Source organism: Scaptodrosophila lebanonensis, unplaced genomic scaffold (genome assembly GCF_003285725.1).
Source record: "Scaptodrosophila lebanonensis strain 11010-0011.00,11010-0021.00 unplaced genomic scaffold, SlebRS2 tig00000043-arrow-pilon, whole genome shotgun sequence".
Lineage (NCBI taxonomy): Eukaryota > Metazoa > Arthropoda > Insecta > Diptera > Drosophilidae > Scaptodrosophila > Scaptodrosophila lebanonensis.
In genome coordinates this window covers 6,978,446-7,003,278 of record NW_022060545.1, presented here as the reverse complement: position 1 = coordinate 7,003,278, position 24,833 = coordinate 6,978,446, and the positions used below count along the sequence as shown (strand labels likewise).

The 24,833-nt window shown below is 39.3% G+C and overlaps 7 protein-coding genes and 2 non-coding genes across 12 annotated transcripts; 4 read left to right on the top strand and 5 right to left on the bottom strand.

The window, feature by feature from the left end:
- The first annotated feature begins 816 nt into the window (after positions 1 to 816).
- Positions 817 to 3,599, top strand: LOC115622302 (phospholipase B1, membrane-associated). Its single transcript, XM_030516206.1, has 4 exons — positions 817 to 956; positions 1,760 to 1,962; positions 2,036 to 2,833; positions 3,207 to 3,599. Exons 2-4 carry the CDS (start codon positions 1,765 to 1,767, stop codon positions 3,480 to 3,482), a joined length of 1,272 nt encoding a protein of 423 aa, XP_030372066.1. The 5' UTR covers positions 817 to 956; positions 1,760 to 1,764; the 3' UTR covers positions 3,483 to 3,599.
- Positions 3,600 to 5,272: 1,673 nt separating this feature from the next.
- Positions 5,273 to 6,829, bottom strand: LOC115622363 (phospholipase B1, membrane-associated-like). The gene is made up of 4 exons (XM_030516278.1): positions 6,710 to 6,829; positions 5,879 to 6,643; positions 5,473 to 5,599; positions 5,273 to 5,421 (listed from the first exon to the last, which is right to left on the bottom strand). The coding sequence occupies exons 1-4, from the start codon at positions 6,827 to 6,829 to the stop codon at positions 5,273 to 5,275; spliced, it is 1,161 nt and encodes a 386-aa protein (XP_030372138.1).
- A 304-nt stretch (positions 6,830 to 7,133) lies between these two features.
- Positions 7,134 to 10,626, bottom strand: LOC115622179 (glycosyltransferase 25 family member). The gene is made up of 7 exons (XM_030516067.1): positions 10,397 to 10,626; positions 9,619 to 10,077; positions 9,329 to 9,557; positions 8,691 to 9,271; positions 8,507 to 8,635; positions 8,187 to 8,444; positions 7,134 to 8,119 (listed from the first exon to the last, which is right to left on the bottom strand). The coding sequence occupies exons 2-7, from the start codon at positions 9,840 to 9,842 to the stop codon at positions 7,618 to 7,620; spliced, it is 1,923 nt and encodes a 640-aa protein (XP_030371927.1). The 5' UTR covers positions 9,843 to 10,077; positions 10,397 to 10,626; the 3' UTR covers positions 7,134 to 7,617.
- A 3-nt stretch (positions 10,627 to 10,629) lies between these two features.
- Positions 10,630 to 11,569, bottom strand: LOC115622180 (cytochrome c oxidase assembly protein COX11, mitochondrial). Its single transcript, XM_030516068.1, has 2 exons — positions 11,237 to 11,569; positions 10,630 to 11,183 (listed from the first exon to the last, which is right to left on the bottom strand). Exons 1-2 carry the CDS (start codon positions 11,492 to 11,494, stop codon positions 10,704 to 10,706), a joined length of 738 nt encoding a protein of 245 aa, XP_030371928.1. The 5' UTR covers positions 11,495 to 11,569; the 3' UTR covers positions 10,630 to 10,703.
- A 530-nt stretch (positions 11,570 to 12,099) lies between these two features.
- Positions 12,100 to 12,676, top strand: LOC115622905. The gene is made up of 2 exons (XM_030517028.1): positions 12,100 to 12,164; positions 12,230 to 12,676. The coding sequence occupies exons 1-2, from the start codon at positions 12,119 to 12,121 to the stop codon at positions 12,532 to 12,534; spliced, it is 351 nt and encodes a 116-aa protein (XP_030372888.1). The 5' UTR covers positions 12,100 to 12,118; the 3' UTR covers positions 12,535 to 12,676.
- Positions 12,677 to 12,924: 248 nt separating this feature from the next.
- On the bottom strand, positions 12,925 to 13,120 carry LOC115623300. Its single transcript, XR_003995400.1, has one exon. It is a non-coding gene; the product is annotated as a U2 spliceosomal RNA (small nuclear RNA).
- A 491-nt stretch (positions 13,121 to 13,611) lies between these two features.
- LOC115623291 lies at positions 13,612 to 13,731 on the top strand. The gene has a single exon (XR_003995391.1). It is a non-coding gene; the product is annotated as a U5 spliceosomal RNA (small nuclear RNA).
- Positions 13,732 to 14,201: 470 nt separating this feature from the next.
- Positions 14,202 to 15,267, top strand: LOC115622903. The gene has a single exon (XM_030517026.1). The coding sequence runs from the start codon at positions 14,317 to 14,319 to the stop codon at positions 15,232 to 15,234; it is 918 nt and encodes a 305-aa protein (XP_030372886.1). The 5' UTR covers positions 14,202 to 14,316; the 3' UTR covers positions 15,235 to 15,267.
- Positions 15,245 to 24,452, bottom strand: LOC115622902 (ethanolamine-phosphate cytidylyltransferase). Of its 4 annotated transcripts, none has more exons than XM_030517022.1 (7): positions 24,022 to 24,452; positions 18,423 to 18,673; positions 18,298 to 18,364; positions 17,504 to 17,643; positions 16,667 to 16,773; positions 16,416 to 16,601; positions 15,245 to 16,355 (listed from the first exon to the last, which is right to left on the bottom strand). In XM_030517022.1, the coding sequence occupies exons 1-7, from the start codon at positions 24,132 to 24,134 to the stop codon at positions 16,038 to 16,040; spliced, it is 1,182 nt and encodes a 393-aa protein (XP_030372882.1). In that variant the 5' UTR covers positions 24,135 to 24,452; the 3' UTR covers positions 15,245 to 16,037. The 4 variants fall into 4 exon arrangements, with proteins under 4 accessions (XP_030372882.1, XP_030372881.1, XP_030372885.1 ...); XM_030517021.1 differs by having other exon boundaries at positions 16,667 to 16,833; positions 17,531 to 17,643; positions 24,022 to 24,451; XM_030517025.1 differs by having other exon boundaries at positions 17,531 to 17,643; positions 24,022 to 24,451.
- Positions 24,453 to 24,833: the final 381 nt, after the last annotated feature.

Here is a 24,833-nt window from a genome sequence, read left to right as displayed (position 1 = left end):
ATAAGACACAAAACAAGCTCGCTATCGGATTAAAAGGAATATTTATTCTAAAACGAGCAGAGTCCTCTTCTCTAGGGGAACAATAATTTGTCGTTGACATGCCGTATAAAGCCTTAGTTTTGTTTTTTCTTTCTTTTAAGCATTTGATGTGATAAAATCAGTCTCAGCAATTAGGGGCCATAAAGCGTCTGAGTTGTGCCTTAAGTCTATGCTATTTATAACGAAGCTCCGACAAACAGCTCCACACACTTGCCGGTTTCGTCCCATTTTTTATGGCTATTCTGTGCCTTATCTGACCACCATATTAGCAATCGGCTTGCCATTATACATAATATTTTCTTAATTTAGAATGCTCAAGACGACACATTTCGTATGGCCAGTCATTCTTTTGATCCAACTATCACCAGTTGTCTGGGAATTCTTGCTGGTCATGCTAAACCCGCTAAATGGCCAAGTCAAGTGCGAATTCGTGCTATTTTTACCGCGTCGTAACGAAAGTGAATTTCAGATTCTAGATGGCAGACAACCCCAAGCGACCAACCAGCCGACCAGCCGACCAACAGTCCAACCAGTCTATATACAATATATGCATGAGGTAATGTGTGTGTGTGTGTGTGTCCAAGTTGTTGTTCTTGCTTTTTCGCTTTGCTCGAGTATTGTGTTCTTTTTGCGTTTTTTGTATTCTGCCTTTAGTTGTATATTTTATTCTATGCGTAGCCAGCCGATGACTGCGCTGTCCGTCCATATAAAACAAACATAATCAGAAATTCTAGCAAGCAGTTGATTCTTGACAATTGACAGCGCCGGACAGAGCGCGCAGCATAAGTTTTCAAAAATTATACATTTCGTGATCTGAGTAATTGTGCAATTGTTGTGTGGAGTGTGGCGAGAAAAGTTTCATAATAATTGCAAGATTTACAAACAGAAAAATTCAATTATAAAGTGTTACACAAAAGGTACGAATTTTTGACAATATAAAAAAAGCAGTGGGTGGCGCGTTCGTTTCCTAAGTCTTTTGTTTGACTTGCCAGACACATTTTTAAAGCAGCATATGTAAATCAATCTAGTTTATAGCGATTTAGCACGCTGCCAGCAGTCAGCTGTCAATTTATTTAGCTCAAACGCGTGTTTCCTCTATCTCTGCAACTTCCGCCTGAATTTTGCATACCCGAACGGTTCATTATTATTATTTAAAGATATTTAAAAAGATTTGTTGGTGCTGCTTCTCTTGTCAAATCGTGTCAAATGATGTGCTGAAAGCCATTATTGCGAAATGCGGCCAAAGCGCAAACGAACTGGCACTAAAATTTGTTCTTGAATAATATTCGATGGCATAATTTGCTTGTTTCATTTTAATTGCTTTTCCGTATTTTAAAAATTTTCAATAAGAGTTTTCTAGCCTTTTAAAAATAAACCTTAAAAAACAATAATGAAAAAAATGTAGTAATGAGTAACACGCGTAAACAGCAGCAACAAACTAATTTACATAAAACAATAATAAAGAAAAAAATAACGAGAAATTGGTCTAAGCAGCTGATTTGTTGACTAGCCGGCGCCGAAATTCAAAATCAAAACAAGAAAAGGTGAATAAACTTAGCAAGGCGTCTGTAACGAAGTACTTGTATTTAAGTTATGCGAGATGAGAGAACTGGTTCAGAGACGAGGACGGATGGCATTTAAACAACAAATAAAAAGTGAAACCAATTATGCGAAATGGTACCCCTATCCCAATCCCCCCTTCTCCTCCTTCTTTTCACAGCAAACATGCGGAACTCATCATTGTCGCTGCTTCTACCTCTGCTTCTGTTCGCCGTTAGCTCATTTATTTGTGTGACATCACAGCGCACATCTCTGGACATTGCTCTGCAGAACGTTTACCGTCCTTGGCGTCTATTTGCGTTGGCAGTTACCGGTCGATCCGGTGACGATGCACAGAACGTGCAACGCGTTCGAAATGCCGGCGTATGTTTTAAATAAATGAAATGCGAAACGTAAGCTCTCCTGCTTATTAATTCTCAAAAATGTTTCGTCACAGAAAACCCAAAAGTCCAATCCACGCACCCGTGCTCTTCTAGAATTCTGTGATGCCGAGCACGGTCCTGGCAGAAGGAGTGATGAGCGACCCACCAGCGTTCACCGTCTGCGACCGGGCGATATTGACATCATTGGCGCCCTCGGGGATTCCCTGACGGCGGGTAATGGCATTTTCGCAACCAATCTGCTGCACGTGACCGTCGAGAATCGTGGCGTTGTGTGGTCCATTGGTGGCCAGTATGACTGGCGGAAATATCTGACCTTGCCGAATATTCTAAAGGAGTTCAATCCTAATCTCTATGGCTATGCGGTGAAAGATGGCCTTTCAACAGACCGAACAAGCCGCTTCAATGTCGCCGAATTGGCCGCCATGTCGCGGGACGTGCCCTACATGGCCACAGTGCTGGTGAAGCGCATGCAGCGCGATCCGCACGTGAACATGACCCACGACTGGAAACTTGTAACGCTCTTTATAGGCAACAATGATTTTTGCACCGACATCTGCTTCTATCCACAGCCAGAGAAGACTGTGCTGTGGCACGAGCAAAACATGCTCAAGACCTATCGCTATTTGAGAGACAATGTGCCGCGCCTGATGCTTAATGTTGTTCCCGCACCAAATCTGCGTTTTCTTACCAACCTCACGGGACTTCCCGCCGTATGCTATCATACGTTGCGCTTCGAATGCCCTTGCCTGCTCTCGAAGTCCAAAGAGCACTTGGAATACTACGAAGGCATCATGAAGCGCTGGATAGCCAAAGACTTCGAAATTGCAAATAGAGACGAGTTCAATACGGAGGTAAGCCACATTGCATAGAAATTGTAAATTTTAAGAATAGAATTATATAAGTGTTGAAAAGAAACCGTGCAAGCCAGCTTATTCCAAAAGATCAACGAATATTTTAGAATTTTAAGTTTAATTTTATTTTAAGTGTAGCTTCCTAACAGTGAAATAATTCTTTAAATCGGTGCAGTAGTTTAGGAGCCCATTCAATTCAAATAACAATCAATGCAATCACTCAACAATTCAAAACAATCAAATCTTTCCTCTTTATAATATTAGTATTGAAGAGCTAAACTGTTTGTTAATCTTCAAACAAATGCTATAGCTTTAAAAAAAATTCCACTACCTCCCGAATATCAAATATGGACTCTACTTATTCTTTTCGTAGACCTTCACTATCAACGTGCAGCCGTTTTCACAATTCAATGACTTTCCACGCACACGAACAGGTCAGACGGATACACGTTTCTTCTCGCAGGATTGCTTCCATCTGAGTCAGCGCGGGCACGCCGCAGCAGCCAATTCGATTTGGAACAACATGCTGGAAATGCCGGGTGAGAAGAGCGGCTTCAATCCGCAACTATTCGAAAAGTTCAACTGTCCGACCGAGACACACCCCTATCTGATAACCAGGGAGAACAGTCAAAAGGACTTTGTTGCCTAGACAAAAGAACACAAAGCACCCACTGTGATATGTCGCATAAGTCGTCGTGTACATACCTAATATATATCTGTAGAATTAATTAGCACTTTGAAATACATAGTATGTATATAAAAAAAATTCCGACACTATTCGTTGCTTCGTGTAAATAGGGGGTACAAACAATGCAAAGTAGGCACTCATATGATAATTGATGACTGATCCGCTCCGGCTCCAGTCTGCGATTTCCATACTTGGGACTGGGCCTGAAACTGAGATGCCGATGTCCATATTAATAAGCTTTCGACTTTGATATTTGTGTCAGCGATCTCAATATAGTCCAACCATTCGTCTCTTCTTCCTTGTGGGGGGCAGCTATAAAAATTGTTACAATTGGTGTTTCGAAAGGCACGACACTTCACAATTCGCCAACTCATAATTGTAATTTAATTTCGGGCCGTGCCGCCGCTTCGATGGGTTAAATGCGAAATACGTGTTTAATTTTTTAATAATCAATCGTGCCCGAGCTTCAGACGATTGCCGGTACCGGTTAAGCCAACAGTTTCGCACGCCCAAAGCAAAAGATTCAAAAACAAGCAATTATCACATTTATTTCTGTCACTGATTGCAGGCAAAAAAATAAGAAAAAATTGCAAAGCTTGTATGTCATAAAAACGGTAAATGCAACTCGTTATACGCCGATCGATGGTTATGTAACATGGTCAGTGTCAATGTCAAGGCCAAGCTTTAATTGGCCACAATTTACACGCAGCTTACACTTGCAAGCCGCTCATAATACATACATATGTATGTATGTATGTATGCCATTACAAAGTGAATATTTTGATAAATATATAGTATGTAGGACGCTAATAACAGAAAATAAAACGTTTGTCAAGCTTGTTAAACCAGTCCTGGGCTTTAAAAAAAAACCGAATGCTATTAAAATTCCACTTAGCTTTTACAAAAGATATGTTAATATTTTATATCAGTACTTGATATTTATGAAAATGTTGTTTTGAACGCCTTAAGAAATTCAATAAACAGTTTTTATAATTTGTACTTGTATCACAAAACTGTTGATACAAAGACAAATGTTATAAAAATAAACTTGTAAGGAGAATTTTAATTGCTCTCTCAGAAAGCATTCAGAAATTTGTTCACAATTAATTAATTATTGCGAATAACAATTAAGATAAAGGTTAAAGCAATGTTCCATAGTTTCTGATTATTGTTATTGGAACCCTTCAAAATAGCCATCTACCGACAACTCCAGCTCTTCATTGCTGACAAATATTGGCAATAGCCAAATAAATCTAAAAATCGAATGTTGCTATCCTGTTTTTAGCTCTTAAAAGCATTTAACTTCAATTTTCAACCATAGTGAGTTTTGTCAAAGCAGGTATTACTCCCGAATATAGCAATCGATCCAATATATAAATTACACCTTCACAGATCGCTTTATAATTTTTGTATTCAAATAACTTTGATATTCCCCCATTCTAAAGGTATTCAACAGTCGTCTACGCCTGATTTGGTATTCTCCATTGTATATGTAGACATTGAACTTGAGTGGCTAGAACAAGTCAGAGCCGTTGATGCATTCTCTGTTGTCAGCAAATATTTGCCCACATTTGTTCTACGTTGTGCATCAACAGTTTTTATGTATCCACGCGTCGACTGTCTGGCTATCTGAGTAGACAGTTTTAAGTGCCGCCTTCCATCCACGCATGGCCAGCAAGTTTCGCCTAGACGATGGTTGAACTTGACCCGAGTCGCACGCATTTCAAGTGCTTCTCAGCCACTCTTAGCGCTCAAAGTTTAAAATTGGCAGCGCTATTGATACGAGTTAAGATATAAGGTTGTTGCGTTGTGGGACAACGAAAGACGCGCATGAGTTGTGGATCCATTGAACTCTTGTTGTACGGTGGCTCAAACAGATTATTCCACAAGGCATTTGACACTGCAGGGGTAGGAATTTTATAGTTATACTCAAAACGGATATTCGACTTACCCATAGCATGGCCTCGCTGACTCAAATGAAAGCAATCGTAGGAGAGAAAACGCAAGTCAGTTCGGCCATTCGCAAGCTCTATAAACTCATCAAATGTGGTAAAGTTGTGGTAGTTAATGGTGAAGGTCTGTGTGTAAAACAAAGTTAATATTTTAAAATATAATGGTAAAAGAATATACAAATGTATTGGGGAGCAAATAGAAAGCAAAAAGGTCCTTTAAGTTGATCTATTTTTTTCCACTTAAAAATGTCAAGATCTTACTTTCTGGAACGTTTTAACAGCGGTGCATTGACGTAGCAAAAAAATAACGTCCTGGACCGCTGTTACAGAACCTTCCCGTCCTGAATAAATTGTCTAACTTAAAGAAAAACCTTCTATTTCTCCACCCAATACACAAGTACAGACCTCTGTGTTGAACTCAGCACGATTCACAATCTCTTTATCCTTTGCCTGCCATTGCTTTATAATGGGTGACAGCTTAGGCAGGCGGCGCTTTGCGGCCAGGCCATATAGGCAAGGACATTCGAAGGGTAAAAGGATGCGGGAACAAATCCTAGGCAGTCGCTTCATACGCATAAGGAACGTCAAGTCCGGAGGCTGTATCACATTAAGGATCAGACGAGGCACATTGTCCCGTAAGTACCGATATGTCTGCAGCATGTTAAGCTCATGTCGAGCCACTGTCTCTGCAGGACGGTCGTTCAAGCACAGATCCAAGCAGAAATCATTGTTGCCTATCAATAGGGTTACCATTTTCCAGTCACGCTCCATATTCACATGCGGATCCCGCTGTAGGCGCTTCACCAGAACTCTTGCCATGTAGGGCATGTCCCGTGACATAGCAGCCGGCTCAGCGACATTGAAACGCGATGTCCGATCCGAGGCCAAGCCATCAGTTAAGGCATAGCCATATAGTCTGGGATTAAACTCCTTTAGTATATTCGGCAGAGTCAAATACTGCTTCCAATTGCCATGCCCGCCTATTGCAAAAGACACTCCTCGATTCTCCACGGTCAATTGGTTCGCATTGCTGGCATAAATTCCATTTCCCGCTGTGAGGGAGTCGCCGAGTGCTCCTATGATGTCAACGTCACCGGGTCGCAGACGATGCACAGAGCTGGGTGGCGTGACGCTGCGACTTCCGGGTCCCTTAAGAGCATCGCAAAAGGACTGCCCATCCTTCAGCACCTCTTCATTTTGGGTGCGCTACAAAGCAATAGGACGACATTATGATACGATCAGAAATTTCTTATTTCTCGCACATACTTCCAATGCTTTGAGGTTTTTCAAATTTCCCTGCTGTTCGCCAGTGCGGCCAAAAAGAGCCAGACCCAGAAGACGTACAGGTCGGTACATATTTCCAAAAACTTGATCCAATTCTGTACGCTGTGCATGCGCGGGATGCGAACATTTTAAACACAAAAACGCTGCTATAATTAATAGGCGAACAAACATTTTTAGCCTCGGCTATCTTTAAATTAATGCTACGCGTGGAGGCGCGCGATTAACTAAAACTTTGTCAGTGCTCGGCACTTTATATATATTCGTACGCTGCACTATTAATTGAAAACACATTGCCTTGGCGATCCTGTCAAGCCAGTTAGCAACAATTAGCTGTAAGATTCTAGCACTTCTAGTTAGTCAATGAAAACAGCCGCTGTTGCATTTTAAAGGCAATTACAGAAAACACACACTTGATATGCGACTTTATACATAATAGTTATTTAGCTAAACACATAACTAATATTACACAGAGATATGCATAGTAAGAAACTAAAGCTAGCTGAATGAACATTCGTTGGATTTGATTCGAGTAAGTTGGTGTGAGCTTATAAGTAATACGTTAAGGCACTTTGTTTAGTAAACTTAGTGTACAAATTTGGCATTAAAGAAATTCGTTTGTCCTTCCACTACTGCCTGCATGAGTGCGAAACGGTTATGTAGTTAAAATATCGCTTGATTTCCACTGCAGATGTTCAAGCAGACATTCAATGTTCGATTACAAGTAAAGAGTGAGATTAATCGTCAATGTCATATTTAAGCTACTTAGATCTGTCGGAGAGAGTTCTATATTTCATGCTGTGAGCCGTTACCTTCACACTGAATTGCTACACTCAAGTGAAACACTCATGCAGAACTCGAACTTATAGTTCTTGATGATTTTTGGCAATGCTGCCAGCTACATTAGGCAAAGAATTGCTGCTGCTTTCTCTCAATTGCAGCTCTTTTTCCAAAATGTTTTCATCGTTGGCAAATATTTGTTCGCGATCGCTTTTTAATCGCGCCCCACCGACCACACTTTCCGCTGCCGCAGTCACTTCTACAGAGTCCTCAGTGTCCGAAATGTAGCCTGTCTCTCCGGTATAGTGTGTAGGATAAAGCAGCAGAGGTGCAGCACTGAAGGCAATTAAATTGCGGTCCTTAAATGCGCTGCTCCAGGTTTGATTCGGATGACGATCGAACATGACTGGAAGAAATTCATCAACAGGTATAAGCTTTTCAAGTGGCTTAGCCGCAAGAAGCTTGCGGGCGCCTTGAAGCGAGATGACATATCCAAGCGTCCAATACGAATAGCCGGCATGCACGAGGTTGTCTGCTCTGTCAACTCTTGCCTCGTTTTCCTTCAGACGTTTCCGACCGAAATAGCTAATATAACAAACAAAATTGTTACTGAAAATGTCAGTCTTCTGTTATAGACGCATCTTTCTCTTACATAAGGTCGTACTCGACCACACTTCTGGCCTGTTCTAAAACACGCACGGCATTCGATCTGAGGTAGGGCTCAAAACGTATGTCATCCTCTAAAATGAGGACTTCCTTTTGTTCCAACTCCACAATTTTCTGCCAGATCTTATAGTGACTCAAAAAGCAACCAATCTCGCCCATTGTCATGGCACGATGATGATAGGGATCCTCATAGCCTGGCAAGATTGTGATACCCATATCTTTGACAATGTCTGCGTTGAGTGCTCTAGAAAGAGAATGTAATTTGAATAGGGTTCGACACATTTACACGAATATTATTTTACGCACTTGCCATCCACTGCTGAAAAGTGTTCCACGTCTAGTGCCAACTCTGCGAAGAGATTTTCCATTTTCTGTCTTCGCTCCGGCCGTCGCTCCAAATTGATCATATAAATATGGTCCAACGTTAACTTTGTTCTAATTAAGAGGTAGTGTGAATGGCTTGGCAGATCTTATACAAATTGCTACTCACTTCTCTGGTTTATAGAGATAGGGCTGTAAATAATCCAACACTGGCGGCACAGCACCAAGGTCATGTACCATGTTCGCCTTTATATTGACGATTTGCTGAATATCCTGATCGATCGTGTCGCTCGTCTCTAGAGGCTGTAGCACATAGCCAAAGGGAATCTGATTCGAAACAAACAATGGTATGCCCGAACTGTTGGCTGAGATGGCAAATACGATGATGTCGTCCACTGGGCCATTATATGGCCGTACGTGCTTTTGCTCTGCTTGGGACCATTCGCTGTGATATTTTTGCATTTCCATTAATTTTTTCCGATCGAATGTCAAATACCGAGCGCCTTTATAATTCATGTCCACCAATACAGCGGTGTGTACCATAGGTACTTCGAACACACCCTCCTTCTTCACATAATATATCTCTTTATATTCATCAGTGCGCTGATAATAATAATCCGATGTCATGCCGCACCAGAAATTCGAATAAAGACCCTCCGAGAGCAGCATCGGTGCTACAATGGGCAACCGCAAGCTGGTAAGCGATTTGAGTGCCTGTGGAGCTGTGAGTAAAACATCCACGTCTAAGAACTAATGGAGAACACTTATGAATGGAGGCAAATATTTACGATTAAATACAATACTTACGAATATAAAGTCGGCCCAAATAGATTGTGCATACGCCATAGCTTGCTCCTTAAGTTCAATAACATGTTTGAACCGCGAGACGGGCCAATCGTTGGGTGAGCTTTCGTTACGGTACGAACTGGTGACGTTGTCGAGATCATAGTTCACACTGTGGTATAGATCAGACGAGTGCTCAAGCCACTGTTGCAGCACCTCAATGCTGTTATCGGTGCTATGATCGCAGCGCAACCTAATGGCGGATAAAATGAACATTATAAATCTTAGAAACATTTCTAGTTCATTCTGCTTACCATAAGGAAATGCGTTCTTTTGGATAGTCCAACTTCTCTAAATAGCTTAGAAAATATGGCAATACATGACCCTTATTGCGCACCAGTACCGTAATGAGGACTGTAGGCGGTTGATAGTCCAGGTCCGCAGGCAGCTTCGACCGGGGATCGTCTTCATAGCCCTGTACTGTCAGAGAGCCAGTGCTCAGTGCACAAATTAAAAGCAAAACCACAATTACGCGCATGTCCACGTCATGTCACAACTACCGCCGATTATTACTAATTACATTTCATTTCGTCTCTCGAAGGCGCCTCACGCATAAGTCTACGCACCGATATTCCTATCTGCGGCGGAAGCGGCTGCTGCTGCTGGCGATGCTGGAGAATGTCTGATCTATTTATAAACTTTGAGAGCGGCGCAATGATCGGCGTTGTCGATTATTCGTAGAGTATTTGGCGGGAAGTATTTGAACTTTGGGTCTTGTAATAAAACAACGTTATTTTAATTGCATTTAATTTACATTTTACAAGATACAAGCATATGCATACATGAAGCTTCAATTTACAGACTTTTGCAACATTTTAACTGCACTGCTTAGCCAGCAATCCAACGGATATTAGATTGCATCGTCTTAATACATGTGTATGTACATTATATACATATATACACACATACATACATATGTACATGCATTTGCAAAATGGGTTGACTTTGTAAAGTTTAATGCAATTGGAATACTCCTTAGTTGTTTGTGCTAATATTCCATCGCACAATTTAAATCTAAAAACCCCAACTTACTTGAAGTCCCTATATACATAAGTATTGCACCAACATATGTATATTAAAGAATTTACTAATCGGCCTTTGATAAGAAATCTTCACCCTAAAAACAATTGCCATTGCCGGCAAACGAAACTGGGAAGAGTGCCTTATCAGCTGTTTTAGGGTCACAGCTTGCAGCCCTGGACAGTGATACCAATTTATCGCTATCGGTACTTTGAACAAGAAATTGAGCAGCAAAACAAAGTAAATTTAAAACATGAGCTAATCAAAAATTAATAAATTATTGCATAAACTTATACATTTAACGAATATTTAACGTTATTTACGCAACATGGGGCTTCGCGTAGCTGGGAAAATTAAGTTTCAGTCCCTCCTTGGCCTCAAAGAACGTGTAAGACAGCGTAATTGTGTCACAAAATTCCAACGCGGGGTCTTTTACGTATTCTGGGTCGATGTAGAAGAATACCGGCATGTCCACTTCCTCGTGTGGATTTAGCTGTTGCTCCTCGAAACAGAAGCACTGTATTTTATTAAAATATGCGCCTGCCTCAAATGGTATCACATTGTATGTGCTGATGCCAATGACTGGCTTGTCCGTAGGATTCTTGGCCGTATAGAAAGCCAAGGCAGTTTCCCCTGGAGCCACTTTTAGTTCGTATTGCTGTGGCTTAAAGTTCCACCGCATCGAAGAGCCGATGTCAGCATTAAATCGGATCTTTAGTATCCGATCATTTACCTTTACCATGTGCTCCACTTTCTCCGAATCATGTCCCTCGGAAGTGGTGCCACCATAGCTGTACGCCTACAAAAAAAATTGTTTTTTTATTGACACAGGCATGGATTATAGTAACTCACCTGGCAAAATATAGTGTACAAGGGAACCGCTGCATAACTTAGACCCACAATGAATATTCCACCAGCAGTGACGTAATACAATGTGGACCTTAAACGGAGCTTTCGGGCCGCTTCAGCACCGGGATCCGGTCGGTGGCCACCAAAAGTAGATTTCGTGCGAACACGAGCTGTTGACTGTTGTAAAAGTTGTCGCTGTGGGAGTGTCCGTCTGATCAGATGTGCGCACTGGCCACACACATTTGCAAAACGACTCAGCATCACAAACTTATAATTAATTGACTAATAAATGAATTTGCAAAAAGCAAAATTGTTTGTATAATCTCTCAATTGTGCCATATAAAAACTCAGCTGATATGACCAGTGTGTCCATTGTTTATTGGCAAGTATTCTCTGTGCGAAAATATACTCGATACCCGATATACTCGAGCCGAGCATTTCAAAAGCCTAGCAGAAGTATTAAAAATATAAACATGTTAAAACGTATATTTATGCTGTTGTTCGAAATGATCTATTTCTCTTATTAAAAACTATCCACTTAAAACGTATATTTATGGGAAGTTATTTGAAATGTACGATTTCTCTTATTTAAAACTATAAGTATGTCACCAATGTTTTGCTGCATTGCATATGCCAAAAGTATTTAGGTTGCCATTCAACAAAAGTAAAGCATTGCACCAAAATCCCAAATAACATTGAACGTCGAATTTTAGTAGGGCGGTCATATTTTTGTGCTACTTCAGCATACCCACTATACAAGATGAGTAGTTCTTGAAATTTTCTGCTTACCATGCTGATATTTATGGCACCCAACTTTATAAAATGCCGACACCATAACATACAGCTGTACATTTACGAAAAATCCGTCAGCTAAAAAGTACTGCAATGAGACACCACAAGCTTCGAGTAACCGCAATGGTTTTACTGTTGGGTAAGGTTTTTAACTCTTCAATGCCTGTTGATAAGTTAAAGTAATATCTGAAATATTTTGTTTAGTGTGCCGTGCCTGCACTGCGCATCCCACAGGCAATGATATAGATGACAGCAATTATCAAGGCACAGGCGGAGGCAACAGACCCGTCGACTACCACACTGTCGTTGGACATTTTAAAGATTTCTTCATGTACCTGCCCGTTATGATGACAACTTTAAAAGAGACGATGTCTGGATTTCCCAAATTCGCTGAAGGCATTCGGATTCTGGCATCAGGAAAAGGACGAGTCGACGGCGAAGATTGCAAGTGCAGTAAAAACAGCATTGCTGCAAGCAATGAGGTCGAAAACAGCAGCCGTTACGGTTGAGCTACACCACCGGTTTTAGTTTAGTGTATATATTGTAAATATAAGTTCAACAGACTTCAAAGACAGAAAGAAAGTGTATTATTATTATTACATTAGTTATGTGCTTGCAAAACTATACCTTAAATAAGTCTCAGGATAAATAAAGCACTAATATTCCAAAAATTAAGGGAGTTATGATAAGACATTAAGAGTGGTATTACTTGGATATAAGTTGAAATAATTAAAATATAGGGGTTTGTAGATCCACGTATCACAAAATATAAAAACCCTTACAATCTGTACTAAGTACGTGTCGCCCACGCAGAAATACGCATATACAATCAATTTCGAAAACGCACATAACATTAACTACCAATTTCACGAACTGAACCTCTTTATTTCAATGTATTAATTAGTTGGGCCGAAATCCCGGCGGTACTGCAATACCGGGCCAACCCGCGACAGAGGTGGAGCAAGCTCCTAGCACTCCGTCTATTTCCAAAAATCAGTTTAACATTTGTTGTCCTCCGATGGAGGATCTATCAGATGTTAAGCTGATAAGAACAGATACTACACTTTGATCTTAGCCATAAGGCCGAGAAGCGATAACTCTACACAACAAAATGTAATTCAGACCACCACAAATGTGTTTGAACCGGTTGTGAATTATAAGATATTTGTTGTGAAAATTTGCTACAGTAACAATATTTAATGCTGTCAAAGTGGTTAACTGACTTGTTTTGTTCCTGTTAAGGGAGGATTGTGCAATTTCGAGTTCCCTTGAGTAACTTAATTATCTTGCTGTTTCGCATAAAGCTTATGAGTATTTTGTGTGTTCTTTTTTCATACATTTATAAATACGAAGTATAAATACGAAGTATAAATACAAACAGTAAAATTACTTCGTTGATAAAATAAAGAACGACGTTGGAAGAGCTGTGGTGGTTGCAAGAAAATGAGCGATACGTCATGCGCATTGGCGACTGAGTAAGCAGCAGTGTGTGCGTTGTGTATACATTTTTCAACTTTTGCGCGCTCGAATTCACAACCGGTGCGTACGACTTGAGATTGGGAAGCAATCGCTTTTCTCTGTTGAAGTTACTCTGGCTTCTCTTCAGTTGTCGAATAAATCTTTCGCCTTTTACTAAAGATTTCCGTGGAGAGGAGCACTCTAATGAGTCTAAAATAATTTTTGTCTATGCCTGGCCGAAAGGTTGGGCAATTAATAATACATTTAAATTTGGGAGCAGTTCTTAATTGGTTGACGTTGCAAATTACTAAGTATCCGAAGCTTTTGGTTTTCCATGGCACACTCGAATTCTATTGTAAAAGACTGATTTGCTTAAAATTACTTTTTGTCCGAATAGGATTCAGCTTGTTGAAAAGACTGGGATGAATTTGTGCTACGATCCAAAATATTAAATATGCCTACTATTATTAGGCATCTACATTTGTAAAGGAATTAATGTATGTACATATATCAATCCAATTGGGTTGCAAATTCTTTGAAATATGTAAAGAGCCTTTTAACGAAATAAAATATAACAGGCCAAGAACTATTTGGGAAGTTCAGTAAATATTATAAATACATAAGTACTCGTAAATATACGTGTGACTATACCAATAACATGCTCACCTGAACTTCTAGATATGTATGCATGTTATGAATTTTGCAGAGTTTCACACAAATTTAACATGTAATATGTTGTCAGCCCAAAATCAAACATATAATATATTTCCAGCACATTACAATAGTCTTAAAATTTTAGCTCAGCTTCAAATTATGTCGTAAAATCGTTTGACATGGAGTCCGCCGGCCCGCCACCTGTTTCCAACCCATCTTTTGAGCCAAGCAAGCCACCAGTAGCGCCTAAGCCACTAAAGGAACCGACCAGAAAGCAGCTTCGCCGACAGGAGAAGCGCAAGCAGCGGCTTCTGGATACCCAACATGTTCTTTATGCCAAGCACTTTTCCAATTACCGCCTGCCTGTTGTCCAGTCACAAAAACGACTTACTCTTCAGGAGTCGACTATAACGCCGGAAGTCACTGAACGTCGTCCACCGATCTTTAAGCAGAAAAGCAACAAATCACCCTGGGCCAGATTTCGAATGGTGCAGTGCCCTTGCCACAAATGTTCACACATGCTGGACGCTCAGAGTTGGCTATCCCACTATCTGGAGGTGCATCGCCACATTCCCTTCGTGGAGCTAAAACAACCTCTTTCGCAGCATCCTCTGCGAACCACTTGCAATGTGGCACATCTGATTCGAGATGCACCTGCACTACTAGGCGTGTTTGGCTATCAGCGTGAGGGCTTAAATCCCCAAACCTGTGCACGCAACACCTTCCTTCCAAATGAGTATCGTCAATATTCGCAGCATGGCGTCCTTCTCCTCTTTGCCTGTCGCACTATGAACGCTCTACCGGGATGCAGCAAGCAGGCGAGGGAGGTGCTGGTCTTGTGGGTTGCCACGTCACTGCAGGGTGTTTCCATATCACTTCGCGGCCTGGTGCAGGTGGCTAACTCCTCACGGTATTATGCGAAGCGCTTCAAGGCCCGACCACTGCAAGCGGAGACGCAGACCTGCCGCGATCTCATAAAAAACGATAGCAACTGCATGCTCATCAGCTTAGAGGATTTGGCGAACATGGTGAATGTGGGCCGGCAGGGACAGGAATTTAGCATTCAGGTGCACATAACGAGCGAGAAAAAGCAATAGATTGGTCAAATAAAGTTCACATATGTATAAATACTTTTATTAGTAATTTACTTTTGCATTTAATCAATGATTGGAAAAAGCTTGTACACCTAATATGGATTCACACTAATTATGTTAAGCAAATTTTGCAGATAGCTTTCGAGGGGTCAACGAAAGATCTGGTGGACAATAACAAACAATAAGAACTTATAATACAGAGATTTTAAAATGCAATCCAAATAGGGAGCTTTTGAAGATTTGAAGAATTTCACTGTTAATCTGTTATCTGTACATTCGAAACTCAATCTCTAGCATTAGCTGTTCCAAAATATATATAGTTACGTATAATTTGTAGACAAATTAAAATTTTAACCGGTCTTTACCAGCCTGGACCGCATCATCCATCCATCCATTCATCATCACTTGGATTCGTATAAGCCTTATATGGTATATCATAAAAGTTACTGAGTTGTTCACTCTACACTTACAACATAGTAAAATTTACAAATTTTGCGCTTACATACATAAAATTTAAACTTTAAATACTGGTATACATACATACATATATATATATAGGTAGATATAACTGTAAATAATAAGCATGCAGTTACCTGTGCGGTCCGCAGCTTTTTTAAATTGTACTAACGCTTGCGGATTCAATTCCGCAACTACTTTGGGATTGCTTAATATGTAAAACAAAACAAAAATCGAAAAAGATCGTGCTTGGTACAGAAATTGAGAAAAACAACAAACGATGAACTCAACTAAACGCCTAATTTTTCTAAACTGTGTGTGGCTGCGTGTTTTGTTAACTATTGAGGCAGCTAGCCCGCCTTCTGTGTAAGCTTTTGACGCTGCAGTGCCTCGAATGCTTCAATCTCCTTCTTCTCTTTGGCCTGGTTGCGACGCTCGTACTCGAGCCGATGTGAAATGATGCGCTCCACAATCCGCTCCGTGGTCATATTGTTGCCGGAGTCGAGAAGTGTAAATATGCCGCGTGTCTTTGGCACGGCATAAGGATCAATTTTCCCATTTTCCATCGCAATGGGCGTGCTGCCATGGCAGACTACGTCAATTTTGAAGTGCTCCAGCAGCTCTTCGGTAACGCAATAGGGTGCCCCGATAACCACCTCGTTGACAAACTGTGAAAAGTAACATTAGTATTTGGAGATATCAGGGATTATCAGATGTGTGGAACTCACCTTGCAAGCTAGCACGCTAAGGACACGCTCATGCAGATTCATAATTGGATAGTTGCTGCCTTTGTAGGAGTTGACCACAGGATCTGTGTGGAGACCCACAATCAGATAATCGCCCAGCTCATGGGCTTTCTCTAAAAAGTCTAGGTGTCCCACATGGAAGAGATCAAAGGCGCCAGCCACATAGACCTAAAAAAGAGAAGAAAATCTTGTTTTTTCGAACTGCGTCTGAAGATCGTCAGATGCTCACTCACAATTTTATCGCCCGGATTTGGTGATTTGCCATCACTGAATTGTATAATCTTTTGTGTGGTGGGCAAAAACTGACTACATCCGGTCCAGGGGCTCTTCGCTGTCGAGTCTTGACCCATATTCGATGAACCTGAGTGGAATTTTATTTGTTGTAATTTTAAAAGTTTAGCTGTTTTTAATCAATTTTCGATATAGACATATAAGCGTTACATTTATAGAGCGAGCGTAATTTACAGGAAAATTTTGATTTTCGGTTTTTGATTTGATCACGACAGGCGCACGGGTTTTTGATTCGATATCGGTATTTATTTTGACATTTGGCAATTTTTGCATTATTCATTCATTTGACATTTGGTTTTTGATTTGATTTTTTTTTTTTTTTGTTAGTGGTAAACAGTGCGTACATAGAAATAAAAAGAAGAGAAATAGTAAAGGTGTAGAGCAACATAAATCAAAAGGTTAATTCGTTGTATTAACGTTCAAAGGCTATGACTAGCAACAGAAAGGAAACTCAAATTAAATACTAAGCGTGCGTGGCCTAAGGATTCTACAATGCGGTTATAAAATACTTTGCAGAAAGCAAAAATTTATTTTTGAAATTTTTTGTTATACTTAGAACTTGTCGGTTCGTGTTATTGCGCAGCATGCAGGGCAGAAAAAAGTATGGAAAAATAAAGTAAAAAAGGTGTATAGGTGATAAGTGAAATTAAGTTTGAAAATCGGTTAGTAAATGAAAATTTGAATACCAATGTTGCACAAAATATGACCTGTGCAGGGGCCGTGAATACCAATAGTAAAATATTAATAATAATAAACAAATGAAACTTAAGTTATAGTACCAAGGTAATGTAACAAGTAATGGATACCTTCTTTCTCGATATCGTATTCGGCGGAGCCTTGACGGAAATGATTGCGTGTGAGCAGCAACATACGACCCACGAGGTCAGTGGTAGAGACGCCAGCGGTGCGACGAACTTCCCTGCGGATTAGAGGAGGTGTAAAAAGTTAGTAAACACGTCAGTGGCATGAGGCACACAACATCTGGCAGTTTGACAGCGCATAAAAAAATGGCTTATAAGCCCGCAACTAAAGAAATTTGAGATTGAATGTTTCAGGCTGGCGTGATGGGAGAGCTGCGCGCGTGACAAAAACTACAATCAGCAAATATTAACAAAGCAAATGTTTAGCAGTTTCACTTGTTATTTTTTGAAGGTACATATAACCCAATAGTCTTTAAGTGATTGGCACAGTTTCTAAATTTAGTTTCACCCACTTTCATTTTTTGTCAGTGATAATACTTTTTGCTGTTTATAACTAAAATAACTATATTGTTCTAATCGCCGACCCGATGCTTTCTGTGGTGTATGTAGTTTGAAGAATTTTAAAATTTTTGTGAATTTTAGGAAATGGTGCATATATACAAATCGCACGATAATGTTGGCAGCCGTAATGTTCATAAAATTCACGGCCTTTTTTTGACTTTTTCGATCACGCCCGAATTCACGCACAGCTCTAGATGGCGTGTGGTATTCAGAGAAACGGAATAGCTAATAGCTCTTTCAAAGGTCAAGGGTTTTCGCTGAATTATTGCCAAGGAACGGCCAGTGTTGACTTTCACAATGATAATACTTACTTGTAGCGATTGGCCGACTTGACCAGATGATATGTGTCTAAGCCCTCAGCGGTCATGGTTATGTCATCTGCAGAATTTGAATTATAATCAGATCACGTGTAATTCAATTTACTGGACTAACTTACCGCCATGTACACAAAAATCACAGTTATTTTGATCCAACACTTCCAGTGTGGTCACGTATGGCGCACCCAGAACCACCTCGTCTACCCATTTGATGCCCTTGACCATCTTGACGCGCTCCTCCTCAGTGAACACTGGCGGTCCTTTGTGTTTGGTGATCTCTTCGTCGGTGTGTATGCCAACGATTACCTTATCGCCAAGAGCCTTGGCTTGTCTCAGTGAATTGGCATGACCGAAGTGGACCATATCATAGCTGAAAGTTGAACATGAACAGTAATTAGTTCTATTGTTTGTACAAATCCCTCTCTCAGTATATTTTTAACAATTTCCGTTAAACACTGTTGCTTGATTCGCTTATCAACAAAACAAAAGAAAAGTGGACGGAAATGTTTTTATCATTCAAACATTTTATGTTTTGTTATTTATTATTTCTGGTTTGTTATTTTTATCTGCTCTCTTAAATTAACATGCAAGTTTTTAGCGCGTGCAAAATGTTAAAAAGATTGGTTTTCTCAAGAGCTTCTGACTGGCTGGTATTCTCAAGGTTCCCCACACTCTGGCTATATACAATATATAGAAATACACACATTTGTTGGGTGAATGTATTTATAATTTTTTAATTTGTGCACATTTTATTTCAATTGGCATTCTGACGACGTATGTAAACAATGGGGTCCATACACCTGGTCTAAAATTAACTCAAATAATTAAAACTGACGATATTTTGCCAGCCAACAAGTTAATCACCCATACGTCATAAAGCTTCAAAATAAAAATGAGATCATTTAAAATTAAGATCCGTTACTTGTATGTGTGCAGCTCCATTCCAATCAAACTATCATCTTCTTCAAGTAATTACAAATATCATTTGTCCAAGCAACGCTATTTAGAAATTGAGTAATTAGTCTTTAACTTGAATCTTTAAATGAAGTTCATTCTCAAAAATGATCAGTACTTTTTTTACATTTTCAATTAAACTATTACTGTAGTATTCACGCTATTAAAAAGATTTTAAGTCTGTTCTACAAATGGTTAAAGTTATTCCAAATCTTTTTTGTTTACAAATAGTTGGTATCTGCCGAATTAATTTCCTTATTAAATCAGAACTTGATTTCTATTTTTCAAGCTTATGTGTGTATTTTAAAAGCGGCAATTCCAAGTGCAATGTCAAGCGAGCTGGGCTTAAAAATTGCATATCATTTTTGCAATTGAATCGAATGCGCTGAGCGCAAAGAAATAACAAAATACAATGTACAATGTCATTTACATAATGTAACATTGAACAGTCGAGAGAGGCAACAACAAATGGGTCAACAGTTTAATGTCTGGAAAAGACATTTATGACGCCGATCATCGCGAGACGCGACGACTAGACTACCCCAACCGGCTTGCTCTACTTGTTGGCAGCACAGACAACGCTTAAAAGCGGCTTTCAAATTGTACGTTTATTGCCCAAGTTTGTACTTTGGACGCGATCATCAGGTGGTTGCTACATAGTCGATGATTGCTGTCTGCCATCTAGCAATTTTATTCCGTGTGTGTGTATGCTATGGCTATATGGTGTTATTGTTTATAGACCCCACAACGGTTCTAACTCTACACGTGCCCGCTTTGGCATTCTGGCTTTTGGCTTTCTATCTTTTGTTTTTCATGCGTTGTGAGACGTGACTTGACGCTTAAATTGCTTTCAAAAAGTCTCGCTGCCATTTGCTAAACCGATTCGAGGTGCGTTCTCGAAAATTTTCTTCCATAGCCATACCCACAGCGTAACCGCCACACTTGAGATCTGTTGATGAAACGAATTTACTCAATTTATCGTGGGTGGTGGTGTCAGATGAATCATTAATTCCAAATAATAATAATAAAATAAAATAATAACAAATAATAATAATTTTTAATTTTCTATAATTTAAGCCATTCATCACTTCTGTTCGATTTATTTAAATATAGTGAGATAAAAAAAAGCACTTTGTCAAAATTAAATTTGTATTTATATGTAAAATTCGTTTTCTATTCTGAATTTATTCCTAGACATTATATATTAAACTCAATTTTAAACAGATAGTTGCATTTAAAATTAAATATTTTAGTCATACAATTGAAAGGAAAATAACAATATTAATACGTTTTTATAAATATTCTAGTTTTATTATTGGTATATTTCTTTATTTGACTATAAAATGCGTTTTCTACATTCTACAACAACTATTTGCATTTTAATTAAGTCATTTAAAAACGTATTTAATGCTTAATTCAATTCAAACCAATTTCGTAGACCTTTTAGAATTCTAATTTGCTTAATTTATTATTAGGCATTAGTAGGCTAAGAAAAGTGTAACGTAGCAGTTAATCATTAAATCAGCTCTTTTTAAAGACTCTGACTAAACTAAAAGCGATTAGTTTTCCACTTTTCGTTTGGGCGATTCTTTGATGACAGTATCATTTAATAAGGCTTAATAAGGAAAACTGTGTATGTTAAGTAAAGTTGTATCTATTGATACAATTAATCTGTGATGGCTTTAATGTTATTAACGATAAGAATTATACCGTCATATCGAACACGCAGTTGGCCAATCGATCGGTAAACTTCCACTCGTCGTACAGTGGCAATTAGCAATGGCCCACATATACATACGTACTTACATACATACATATATATATATTAATGGAGAAGAGCTTTTAATAGGTTATATAATGTACACAAATCGTAAACAGCTGCCATATCACTCCCACACCTACTCTATATAAACAAGGTTGACGATTTACCTTGACCATAAAACAAAATATCATCAAATGGTTTTTGTCTTGATAAAGAAACAACGTGAAAAGTATACGCAATAACTGCGACGTCACAGAAGAGAAGAATAATCGGACAGAAGAATGAAATATTATAAAAATAATGGCGAATTACTTCTTGTATATATATTTTTATTTTCAGGTGGGACGGCCGGCCTAACAACGTCCACCTACTTCGCTTGCGGGCTAATCGCGTGAAGCAGACATTGCCATTCATTAAGAGAATGCGAAAAACCTTTGCTCCCGGAGATCTTGCACAGAAATCTGTGCCGCAATAGGGTGGAGACAATCGCACTAAATGGGACAATGAGCATATAGCTGGGGGCTCTAGCTGCCCTGGACCGGGACTTTAATCAATTGAATGAGTGACGGCGACAACAACGACGGCGTCGTCGACCAGCGTGTGTTGTTGATTAAAAAATATCACGCGATTCTGAGTAGAATTTGCGCTCTCGCGATAGTGGCCAGTACAAAAAAAAAACCACCACGAATTGTTACTATAGGCGGTGCCAGGGGTATACTTTGTAATTAGGAATGTACTCGTTTCGAACACAAATTGCCATTACACTAGTCAGCCATTGCATTCCCATTTGTTTGATATCTCACACACTCTCGTCTAGGGTTCATTGACTGACTGGGCCGGGCTCAGATTGGCCGTCGTAGTGGCAACATTGGGGACAGCGATTTCGGCGTTTGCGTCAATGATCTACAATGATCTACACCTACTGATAGGCGCAGAGCAGGGTTAATAGACATGCTCGACAAAAATAAAGCGCTTGTTTATAATTAAATTTAGCACACACATGTGTACACATTTATGTACATATTTATGTATTAGGCAATTAGGCAATGGCTATATGGGAAGCAGCTGACTGGTGTGCTGTTGAATGAATCTGCGAATTGTTTTCCACGCTGCCTTATCATCAGCTGATTTCGGGCTTGACCCATTGACAAATCATTCCGAACGGGGACGGAAACGTGCGGATTATTGGTAGAAATAACATTTATAGCATGATATTCATCAGCACCCGGAAACAAAGGCATTTACGATTTATTAATGAGTACCACATTATATTAGATTATAAGTAAAATTTGACCTCCAATATAATTATCCAGCTCAGTAAGTAAAAACAGAGTGTTTTCTACTTATGTACAGTAAATTGTAAATGATTTTATAAGATATCGTAGCTTGTTTCGTTTATTTGAGCCGAAGCCCAGAAGCTAGTGCTCTAAGCTTGAAATAGGTTGCAGAGAAACTTGGGGTTGTATATATTCAAATGTATATGATTAAAAATATGTGTGTTGAGAATTCCTACCTACTTACTACCCACCATACTCGTAAACTCCTATACATATGTGTACTTTATTCAAATTAAACTATTTATATATGTTGCAATTTCAGTATAGCATTTACATATGTACATGTATATAATAGCTGCGAATCAACTTTATAAGGTGATGGTGCCTCATGACCTGTAGTGAAATGCTAAGTGTCCACTACATACACATACACTCTTATATACATTTATACATATGTACATACGTATGTCCAAAGTGCATGACAGACCATGAAAGAATGTCAAACAATGACGCAGCGGATGCAATGCCAACTCAATTGTACATACATATGTACCAATGCCAATGGTCCATCCACACACAAACATATATGGATATGTATACATACATATGTAAGAAGGCCTCGGTCGCCGGCTGGGCGTGGGACGGGGCATGCGCAAAAGCAAAACAAGAAAATCACGTGATGTTGGGCAGATGACAGCCGGTTACCTCAATAGCCACGAAAATGCGGCAAGCACACCAAACGTGCTGCACAAACGAAGAGAAAGGTGAATAGAGAAGTAAACTGAAAGCAAGAGCCTCAGCTCCACCGTGGTTCGAGTTGCTGTGATGTACACACTGAAAGTCGTATGATGACTTGTATACTTGCATACAAAGGTCTCCTCTCATCAGTACAGGAAATAGACGAGATATTTTTGGCATATATGTATGTACATGCATATATAAATATCTATTTTTTACTTTTGTACATACATGCATGTATACAAGTATAAATACATATATGTACATACATGGTTTGGGCAACCAGACGAGGAAAGCAAATTCTATGTTGATTGATAAAGCAAGAAAAACTAGTTATTGTATGCGTTCCATTAGGCGGGCGTTTAATTGATAAAAAGCAATTGGTGCCCATTTACAAAAACAAAAAACAAAAAAAGTAACCGGTCGGGCGGGAACTGGTCGGTAGGTTTAAAACGGAATGATGCAAAAATATATACGATAAAATAGTAATTATCATCATTTCAATAGCTGGCTGCACATGGCAATTATTCGACGCTGACCAAAGTAAACAAACTACGTCACAGAAAACTAAGTAGAATTGGCATGCGCAATCAAATATTTATATGGCAGACTATAAATTAAATCGCTTCCCCAGACAGCAATTTAAATACATATTTGGGAGATCAAACAAATTTAGCTGTGTGGCTGACCTTGAACCTGAAATATGCACAGCCACAGAGAGCAAGAATTGCACACTCTCGTGCATGAGGGATAAGATTAACCCAAATCACAAAATTGTTTTCATCGGTCTAAAACACTATGAAAATTTCTTATGAAATGAATCGATTTTAATTGAAATTTCACTTGCTTTAACACACTGTGGCCCCTTGTGTGACGCAATTAACAGTAATACGCGGAAAACTGCGCTATTTTCAATGTCATAAAACAGAAACAAAAATATATACATATGTACATGAATACAAATATTTTTAACTAATTCACACTCACCAGCCATCGCACCACACACGCACATCCTTACGTGGCTGTGTACCGTTGCATTTGTTGTAGGTTGCGGTATCACTATCGCCGTTGCAAGTACCGTTTACAGGCTTGTCACTCATTATTGAATTTTCTTTTGGCTGTTGCAATCACTCACTATATATATAGAAAACTTTAAACAATTGCTACGAGCATTCGCTGGCAGTTAGAGACGAAATCCACGAATACTGCATATACGTATATAAAGATTGTTTGTAGATATTATAGGCAAATGAAAGACGAGCTAGTAACGATGTGCTCACTTCGAGCGCTGTGTGTATTTTGTTCTGAGCTATGACTGCCGTAAATAAATTTATTTCAAAAGCTACTCTGTTTGTTTGCTTATCAGCGCAGCCCGTGTGTGTATTATGTAGCACTCTCGACACTTTTCTTTTTTGAATAGCGTGATACTATAAGAATGAGCAATCGAGTCTCCAGCTGATTGCGCGTCTGTGCGCTAGAGTGACCCTATTTTGAAGGGTGGAATATTATTTCGGTATATTCCATAATTCCATAACTTCTATTACTGACCTAACTGCTGATTCTACCAAGTTTAACAATGAATTTGGCTCAAACGAAATAATAAAACACCGACAAAATGATATATTGACACTGAAAAAAAGATTATGCACTTAAAATTAAATACCAATTCAGCAGTATCGATACCCGATCTTCTTCTTATCATAACGACAAGTGCGGCGATTTGTTGCTCCCAAATAAATGAAGAATTAATAGTAGTTTCTAAATACAGGCTTGGAAAATCATGTCATATACAGATTCGG